General features: G+C 48.1%; 1 protein-coding gene across 1 annotated transcript in view; it reads left to right on the forward strand.

Annotated features, from left to right (window-relative positions):
• Positions 1-9,629, forward strand: part of PPT1 (palmitoyl-protein thioesterase 1) — a 27,322-nt gene extending 17,693 nt beyond the window's left edge. The window contains exons 6-9 of the mRNA XM_064589384.1: positions 4,281-4,371; positions 5,199-5,297; positions 6,552-6,623; positions 8,088-9,629. Of these exons, the coding sequence (XP_064445454.1) occupies positions 4,281-4,371; positions 5,199-5,297; positions 6,552-6,623; positions 8,088-8,210 (385 nt within the window). The 3' untranslated portion in view covers positions 8,211-9,629. The remainder of the gene's footprint in view (positions 1-4,280; positions 4,372-5,198; positions 5,298-6,551; positions 6,624-8,087) is intronic.
• The last annotated feature ends 172 nt before the right edge of the window (positions 9,630-9,801 follow it).

Here is a 9,801-nt window from a genome sequence, read left to right on the forward strand (position 1 = left end):
CAACTGACTTTTGATCCTGTGTCTGTTAACGCGTCTGCCAGGCAGATGTGTGTGGGATGGTTTCGCTTTCCAATCTGCGCATCCTGTTAGGCAGCTTGATCATCTGTTCGTGTTTGTTGGCTACTCGGGTCTCTCTTTTCTGTGACTTGCCTATTCATTGCCTATTCTAGTCTTTGCCTGTTTTTCTGTTGGGCGTTCTTTTTCTTACTGATGTGTAAGTATCATGTACACACACGTGCATCTATATTAGGATTATCAAGCCTTTCTTTGTTAGGTATATTACACTTAACTTCTCCCAGCCTGTGGCTTATATTTTAATGTTATTTATGGGGTCTTCATTTGGTACAGCAGATTTTTTTAAGTTATGGTAAAGCATATATATAATATATATAAAACAGAATCTGCCATTTCAGTCATTTTTAAGTGTACAGCTCAGGGGCATTAGGTACATTCACAGTGTCCAAACCAGCATCAGGTGTAGCAGCTTCTAATTTGGATTCAGGCCACTTCATCAGCCCTTAGGACTGAAGCACAGAGCTATTCTCCCATCCCATATTTTCTTCTAATTTTTTTTTTCAGGTTTTGTTTTGATTCTCATGTTTTTCATCTACCTGGGGTTTTCGATGCTTGAGTCTGTTTCTGGGCTGCTATTCTGTTCCATTCATTTATTTGTCTGTCTCTACCCCATGCGTGCTCTGCTTTGGTTACTGCAGCAACTTTTACACAGCTCTTCAAGTCTTGGCTGGTCTTGAACTTTTACTGTTTCATCTGGAGTTTAAAATTAGTTTGTAAAATAAAATGAAATTAAATAAAATATATAAAATAAAATTAGAATAATAAAATAATAAATAAAATATAATAAAATAAAAATATAATAAAATATAAAAATAATAAATAAGATATAGTAAAATATAATAATAAAATAAAATAAAAAATATAAAATAAGTTTGTCAGATTCTACCAGAAATCATCTTGTGATTTAGGTTAGAATGCCTTAGGGGTTGGCCGGCACCTCAGCACGTCGGCTTCCGCATTTCCTTTCCTCCCGGTCAGGCTCTGGTTCGTCTCCCGCTAGGACTTGGAACAGCGTCTCCCCGCGCAGACGGTGCCGGCGGCGGCGGCTGGATTTAGAGCGAGGGGCAGGAGGGACAGAATAGACGGCGGCCGGTCCGACAGCACTCGGGTTTGTGGAATTTGTGCCAGGAGTGGACACCTTAGTGAGCTTTACAGTTGATGCTTAGTTTTCACGACAACCCTGGCAGGATCCGGCTCCGAGAGGCGAGGCCCCGCGATCCCGGGCCGGGGCTGCGGGCTGCGGAGCTGGTGCTGTCGGCGTCCCGCGCGGTCAGCAGGCCGGTGGTATGTGTAGTGGTTAAGAGCAGGGCTTGGGGCCCGGACTGGCTGCCAGGCCGTTCGGGCTCTGTTCCTCCCGGCAGTGTGACCGTGGGCAAGCCATTCATCACTCTGGGTCTGGTTGCCTCATTCGGAAACAGGAGGCTAATAATAGTGCCTTCCCGATGGAATTCTTGTCAGGATTAAATAGGTTAATGTATGTAAAGTGCTTAGAGTAGGCCCAGTAAGTGCTGTGCACAGGTTTCTGTTATTCTCTCGAAGCCGCAGTGGCTAGAACAGGCCTCGGGCGCCTGGGTGGCTCAGTCGGTTAAGCGACTGCCTTCCGCTCAGGTCATGATCCTGGAGTCCCTGGATCGAGTCCCGCATCGGGCTCCCTGCTCGGCAGGGAGTCTGCTTCTCCCTCTGACCCTCTCCCCTCTCATGCTCTCTCTCTATCTCATTCTCTCTCTCAAATAAATAAATAAAATCTTAAAAAAAAAAAATTAGAACAGGCCTCAGGGGTAAAGGGTACAGTTTCTGGGTTGCTGACTGCCTCTTGAATGGGCCGCGTTGGAAAGAGTGTGGACTTGGGCAGATTTAGGCTCCTATCTTACCTTGTCTATGACTGTGTAGTTTTTTTTTTTTAAGATTTTATTTATTTATTTATTTCAAGTGTGTATGCACAAGCAAGCAGGGGGAGGGGCAGAGGAAGAGAGAGAAAATCCCAAGCAGGCTGCCCACTGAGCGTGAAGCCCAATGCAGGACTCGATCCCACAACCCTGAGGTCACGACCTGAGCTGAAACCAGGAGTTGGTTGCTTAACCACCTGAGCCACTGATGACACGACTGTGTAGTTTTTGTTTTTTTAAAGATTTTATTTATTTGACTGAGAGAGAGAGAGAGCACACAAACAGGGGGAGCAGCGGAGGGAGAGAGAGACACAGACTCTGCCGAGCAGGGAGCCCGATATGGGGCTCGATCCCAAGACCCTGAGATCATGACCTGAGCTGAAGGCAGACGCTTAACTGACTGAGCCACCCAGGCGCCCGTCGACTGTGTAGTTTTGAGAGCGTTACTTAACGTCTGAAACTGGCCCTTCCCTGGTGACAAGGACAGAATAGTACAGACCCATGTTTCTTCTCTGTCTGCCTCCCCAGCACTTCCAGCTTGTGCTCATCCTCAGGTCCTTCCCCTTAGCCGCCCCGTGTGCACCGGGCTTCTCACAAAACAAAATGCCCTTCATTTCTTCCTGTGGCCCCTTCTTAGCTCTGTTTCCTTTTCACACAGAAAGGTGACCCACGACTACTGCTTTCGTTGGTTCTTTCATTTTCAGCCGTTGGGCTCCCTGCTGTAATTCTGGGTCACCAGAACCTCGTCCGGCAAGATCCAAAGACCTTTGTATTTATTCACTGAACATTTTTTGAAGAAACTTGGATGGCCACCTGTGTGAACATGTGTGCGCCCAGCGCTCACCACTTGGGAGCGTTTGACACTGTTGACCACCCACCCCCGAAGCTTCTTCCCTTGTTCTCCTAACCATCCTGCCTTCCTTTCTGCTCACTCCCTCAGTACCAGCCGACTTCTTTCATAGCTTGTCTGGCACCCCTGCTTTGGTCCCTTCCGCTCGGCAGAGCCTCCCTGCTGGGCGTCTGCGGGGCGTCTGCGGGGCGCCAGAGCGTCGCCGCTCAGGGAGCTTGTAGTCCTTGAGGGGAGGACCAGGGAGCCAGCTCGCCCCCGGTGAGCGACAGCAGGGCTGGAACAAAAGGACAAGACCAGTGCCAATGTCAGTCTTCTTTAAACGGTCAGAGTTCGTCACCTTTTGACACAATCAGTGAAACTAAATACTGAAATCTTTCACGTCCATTTGTAAACAGATGACAGACCTGTGACTGCCGACAGGCTGACTGCGGCCTCTTTTGACCTCAGTCGCACCTGCCCCAGGCATGAGGAGCGCGGACATCTCTGCCGTAGCTGGTTCCACTGGGCTTCTGTACCATCCTGCCCTGTTGGGTGGAGCTTTCTGGACCACCGCCTCTGGGCACCTCTTCCACTCAGGCTGGGGAGCTCCTGTTGTCCAGATGTTTCTTCTTTCCCCTGCCAGCATGGGATAGAGGGTCCCACCCGTGTTCCGACTCCTCCTTTCCCCAGAGGTCCGTGCTCCGCTTTCTCGTAGTGGAAATGCTGCTGTGTGGATGCAGGAGCCCCGTGGAAGCACCTGCCGGGAGGACTCGGGAAGGGCTCCGTGTGGATGGGGAAGGGCTCCGTGTGGATGGGGAAGGGCCCCGAGGGAAGGCAGGGGAGGGGAGGGAGAGCAGAGAGACTGGAGAGAAAGGAGAAGCATGTGAACACCTGTCTGAAATAATAGTGTAAACGCCAAATCCCCACCTTTTGTCCTTAGAAACTGCATGACATACCAAAATCCTGAAAACCAGTGTCATCACTCAACGATAGGAAAAATGCTTTGCGATTGAAGGGGTAGACCTCCGTCCCAGGCTGAAGGTGGCCAGATGGATGGAGAGAGGGATGGCTGGATGCGGAGGCGGTGATATCTGAGCTGAGCCTTGCAGGATGAATAGGAAGAGGCGGAGGGGGAAAGGAGGTGGGGTTGTGGGCGGGGACAGCATGTGCCACCGTGACCCGGAGGCGGAAGTGTGACAAGGCTCAGGGCCATGGGGAAACTGAGACTGATGGCGTCCTTTCCCCAAATCTGTGGGACTCTGTGCTGTGCTGCATAGAACTGTCATGCCTCCGGCGTGTCGTTAAGGAACTTTTTCGTAAGTGGAAGTCTTGTCTGCCCTATTTAAGGGCAAGGCCTGGGGCTTGGCGGCCCTGGAGTTTTGTCCTTTTGAAGTCTCCTAGTGCACAGTGTGCTGTGCACAGGGCGTGCCCCCGGCGTGCTGACTGACACGCGCTCGGTCACCTACATTCATTCCTCCTCCTCCCTGCAGCCTGGTGCAAGCGGAATACTGGCACGACCCCATCAAGGAGGACATGTACCGCAACCACAGCATCTTCTTGGCAGATATTAATCAGGAGAGGGTAAGCACCCATCCCAGGCTGCCCTCGCCGTGCATTCGTGTTGCTTTCGGGGCGTCACAAACAGATCAGCTCTGACTGTTTACCCAGAATATCCTGGACAGACCCTGGGAAACAGAAGTTCTGTTGTGGGGAGCAGTGCTTACGAGTTTCAGTTCCTTTTAGGAAGGCTGAAATTCATTTGGCTTTCTTCCCGTAGGTCCTTTTCCTTTCCTTGTGTTGAAGAAGCAGGGTAAGCTCAGTAGGTTGCTGGCTGGCTTAAGTGGAACGTCACAGCTGCTGTCTTACAGAAGGAAGCCTTCCTAGTGGGTCCCTTGGAGGGTCAGATTTTCTCAGAAGTGAGATTTACTTAGAAGAGAGACTGCAGAGGGGACCGAGTATGTCCCAGGCACGAACTTGGCTTGTGAGATTCTGGTAAACTCAGTGGCTCAATTTATACTGGGCCTATCTGGAGGTTTTTGGTTTTGTTTTTTAAAACGAAACTTGAGGGGTGCTGGGGAAAGAAACAGAAGAGTATAGCAGAACCGCCAGAACGTGTGGTTTCTCCTTTTGCTTTGGCTCTCTCTGGGTAGTTGCTTTTAACCTATGTGACGGATGCCTATGGAATGCGGTGACGGACTGTGGTTGGTAGGGGCATTGCCAGTCAGATAGGATGGTAAGAAAAGGCTGTAGAAGGTATATTCTGGGCCGGAAGCTGGAAAAGCAGCCCATTATCATGGGGAGGAAATATGGTGGCCCAGGGTTGGGGAGGCCAGAGCACTGGAAGGCTTTAACATCCCTGCTGGAACCTGATGATATTGTCCCTGAAATACTACTGGCCTTTCCTCCAGGGTGTCAATGAGTCCTACAAGAAGAACCTGATGGCCTTGAAGAAGTTTGTGATGGTGAAATTTCTCAATGATTCCATTGTGGACCCTGTGGACTCTGAGGTGAGGTGCTGCATTGGCAGGCCATGCCACACCAGGAGACTGAAGGAGTAAATGGCATTAAAATACAGCTGCCTGCTTGGGAGAAACCTTCAGGCCCTTCCACCACCTTTTGTGTAGAGCAGGGCTTCTTCACCCGAGGTTTACAAATGGGACACTGGGGGCCACCCCCCCACCACCCGAAATTGTTTGCAAGATTATGTAGTGGCATTCTCTGAGGAAAGATCTATAACTTTTATCACATTTTCTAAGAGACCTTTGTGACCCAAACCATCAGCCCAAAGTCTGTAAATCCCTGAGGTTGGCATTCAAGGTCTGCCTTGACCTATCTTTTCAACCTAATCTTCCTTCATTACCTACTTCATATACTCTAGGATCAAGTGTTGAAATGCCCCAGACTTGGCATGTGTTTTTACTCTTACGTGCCTTTGTTCATGCCTTTCAGTCTCTTAGAGTGCCCTTCCCTGGGCTTCTCCACCTGACAAGCTCCAGGTCGTCTGTCAAGGCCAAGCTCAAGTGCCACTTCTTCCATCCAGGATGCCATCCCTATTCCAAGCAGACTTTGCTCCCTCTTTTGCCCTCTTTTGCAGAATCATCACATTATGTCAGGCCACCAGGGACTAGCAGATGGCAGCCTTCTGGCCAGATCCAGCCCACCGTCTGCTTTTGCAGGGCCCATGAACCATTTTTTAATGGATAGAAAAAGTCAAAAGCATATCTGATGACAAAAGTTATATAAATGGAAATTTCAGGGTCCATAAGTGAAATTTCATTGGAATAGAGCCATATTCATTTTTACTTTTTCTTAAAGCCATATTCATTTTTTATATAGTTTATGGTTGCTTTTGTTTAGAATGGCAGCATTGGGTAGTTGCACTCATGTGGACTTTAAAGCCTAAGATATTTTGTATCTGGCCTTTACAGAAAAGTTTGCTGATCCCTGTGCTGTTTGTTGTTTCTGTGTTTAGAGCCGTAGAAAACAGGGACCACAATATATGTCTTCAAATGTCGGACTTAGCACAAAGATTTTCACAGCGTAGGTGCTCAATAATTGTAGGAAACAGGAATTCTGCGCAGTTGGAAAGCTCTTTGGAAAGATGAACTCATCCCTCAGGATCTACCGTTAAAAAGAGATGACTCAAGACGTACTCTATTTTTACTCTTTGCTACAGCTTTGTGATACCGTTTGTTGGTAGTCTTAGCTACTAGCCAGTATGTGCTGTGTGTCTGATCTTCGTTCTCCCTCCTCTCCTGCAGTGGTTCGGATTTTATAGAAGTGGCCAAGCCAAGGAAACCATCCCCTTGCAGGAGTCCACTCTGTACACACAGGTAACCGGAGAGGAGAGAGTCCTGTCTTTTTCAGCTCCTGGTTCCCGAAGCTGCTAGGTTCTTTGGTGATACAGCCTGTCTTGTACATCCCAGAGCAAGTAGGTGCTCAGAGGCCCCTGACTTGGTCTGATACGGGTGAGACCTGTCAGGGTGCTGATCGTGACGCCAGCGTATCAGGCGCTGATTTACAGAAATGTACATCCTGAAGGATGAAGGACCTGTACCTCATGGTTTTCAAGTATGTATGAAGGTCACCTCATCTCCAGTTTCTGCCTTCTGATAAAAAGGTTTAGAACTGGCTTCCTTTGCTGACGTGCAGACTGCACATCCAAGAAGCCCCCGTGCATCGTGAAAACACAGGAGAGGTGTTAACTTTAAAGCTCAAACAGATGTGAAGTCCTGTTTTTAAATTAGAGCACTGATGAGGGGAGCTCCTCTTGCAGGAGCCTGGAGGAAGCGCTGTAGGCCCTGTTTCTCAAGCAGAGGTTGCACCATTTCACTACCTCTAGTTCTGGGGCCTTCCACACTCTACAGAATGTGTATTGGAGCTGGACCCTCCCAAAAAGGCACAAGTACTATGTGCACCACTTGCCTTCTACTAGAATTCTTTTTTTTTTTTTTTTTTAAAGATTTATTTATTTGAGAGAGAGAATGAGATAGCGAGAGCATGAGAGGGGGGAGGGTCAGAGGGAGAAGCAGACTCCCTGCTGAGCAGGGAGCCCGATGCGGGACTCGATCCCGGGACTCCAGGATCATGACCTGAGCCGGAGGCAGTCGCTTAACCAACTGAGCCACCCAGGCGCCCGCCTTCTGCTAGAATTCTGAGTAATTTCGCAGGCCGGTTGTCTCCTCTCTTGGCTTTCCTCCTGCGTTTGGTGGCCCAGGTTGGGTGAGATCGAAGGGAAGGGAAGCTAGGGTCCATTGAGTTTTGGAAATTACAACGAAGAACTTCCCTCTTGTGGAAGACTGATGGTAGCTACAGCAGAAGCCGCACTCCAGCTCCGTCAGCTGCTCATCCTCTCAGCCGTATTTGTTCTGTGGCACTGTGGGTAATGCCATTCTCAGCTGCAGGATATGAAAAGTGGCTGGGGTGTGTTATCGAAGGGTTAGATAGGTTTTAAGCTAACATTTTTCTGTCTTTGCCTCAGTCTCACCTGACCTTTTGAGGCAGTTTTGTCCGTGGCTTGCGCACCCACACAGGTGGTCCTCCAGAAGCTTTAGGAAACTTTTCAGAAAGCTGAATATAGAACTCTGTAGATGACAGTCTCAATTACGTATGTTTTGAATGCTCAGGAAGAAAACTGGGAGATATCCTTTTTGGCACTTTCAACAATACACCTAAATTTTACTACTACTCAGGGAAAAGACTACACTTGGAGCACGTATCTCAAACATTGTATTTCTTTACTTTTTAACTATAAAACTTTTCATAAAGCCTCTGAATTATGGTCTCTCTCTCTGCAGGACCGCCTGGGGCTAAAGGAAATGGACAGTGCAGGACAGCTAGTGTTCCTGGCTGTGGAGGGGGACCATCTGCAACTGTCTCAAGCGTGGTTTTATGCCCATATCATACCCTTCCTGGAGTGAAACCCTTGTAGGCTGCACCAGAGCCCAGGGAGCCCCTAGCGCTTTTCAGCCAGTAGACCGTTCCCTTCATGCCTAAGCCTGAGCTCACATCCAGCTTGCAACCAATCCTTCCCTCTAGTTATCACCTAACATGCCCTGCTCAGAAAGATCTAAGATTCGAATCTTATCCTTTGCCTCATCCTATCAGCATATGGTGTTGAATGCAAGTTTAATTAGTTAATAACTGTGCATGGAGATTATTTTACAACCCCTCGATGTGGTCAGGCTGTCTCAGGACAGTCTGCTGCAGATCAGTGTCAGACCTGTGCCCAGAAGAGGCTGAAGCTAAAGCAATTAAGAGTCTAAGGGCAGACACCTTCTTCAGGAAAGCCTAGCCACATTTCAAGCCAAGAGGCAGCCAGCATCCAGGCTTGAGGTGACCATAGATGCTTCTCAGTTTTGCTGGTGGAGATTCAACCAGTGCTTGTGGAGTATTGTCTAGTGTCTGCATAATTCCTTGAGGCTACCCTCTTTTCTCAGTATGTTGTCTCCTGTGGTGTCTTAGCATTGACCTGTTCTGCTGGGCCACCATCTTGTCTCAGCAAGCACTCTTTTGTCTCTTTCAGGTAGTGATCAATCAGTTGCTTTGTCACAAAAGGGGGGGAAGTAGCACCCAACTGGATTACTTAAGGTGGCAGGGGGTGGGGAATAGAGTACATCTCGCTTAACTTAGGGGAGTGAAGAAAAACGTACAAGCGGACAGAACACTGTATGTCAACTCTACTTCAGCTGAACAATGTACAAGCAGAAGTGAGTGAGGACGCGGCTGGTCCCTTCCACTCCATCCTTGACTGACTTGTCCCTTTCTCAGTGTGGCCAGTGGTCTGCATTCTAGAGTCACTCTGCTGCTGGTGTTAGCAGACAATGGGAGGAAGAATGGGAAGAGATCAGGCTTTCTAACTCCCATCTCAAAAAACCATATTTACAGTACACTCTAAACTATTTCTGATGTATCTGATGAAAAAAAGGATTATTTGCTCAGAAAGCTTGGGGAATATTGCATACCCCTTTTCTCCTGTTGGAGATCAACTCACATTAGACTACTAAGGACTGAGAATTCCTGTTACAATAAAAAAACTAACCTTTAGCTACTGTTTTCCCACACTATGTGAGCATGGACATCTTAGCCCCCCACTCCTCCACCCTGAGAAAACCTATCAACACTTTCTGGAAGGCGGTTGTGCAGAATGCCAGTGTGAGAGACAACAGCTGTGCAGAGGGAAGCACCTTGTTAGTGCTGCTAAGTTTACCCTTTATGATTTTTCTCTCCCCTCTCTCAAGCCTTATTTCTCAACTAGAAGATGAGGATTAAGGGTTAACAGGTGGGGGGAATGTGAAAAAAATTTTATGATATTGTCTAAAATAAAGAATAGTTTCTTATCCTTGGTGTCCTTTTCCTTCTCAGTATTCTTACATACATCTCAGGGCACCTGGCTGGCTCAGTTGGTAGAGCATTTGACTCTTGATCTCGGGATTCTGGGTTTTGAGCCCCACAGTGAGGCAGAGTTTACTTCAAAAAATATTCTTACATCTCTGTACAATAAACATCATA

The sequence above is a fragment of the Mirounga angustirostris genome, unplaced genomic scaffold, assembly GCF_029215605.1.
Source record: "Mirounga angustirostris isolate CCGP_5_RB_7025 unplaced genomic scaffold, mMirAng1.0.hap1 SCAF_4, whole genome shotgun sequence".
Classification (NCBI taxonomy): Eukaryota; Metazoa; Chordata; class Mammalia; order Carnivora; family Phocidae; genus Mirounga; species Mirounga angustirostris.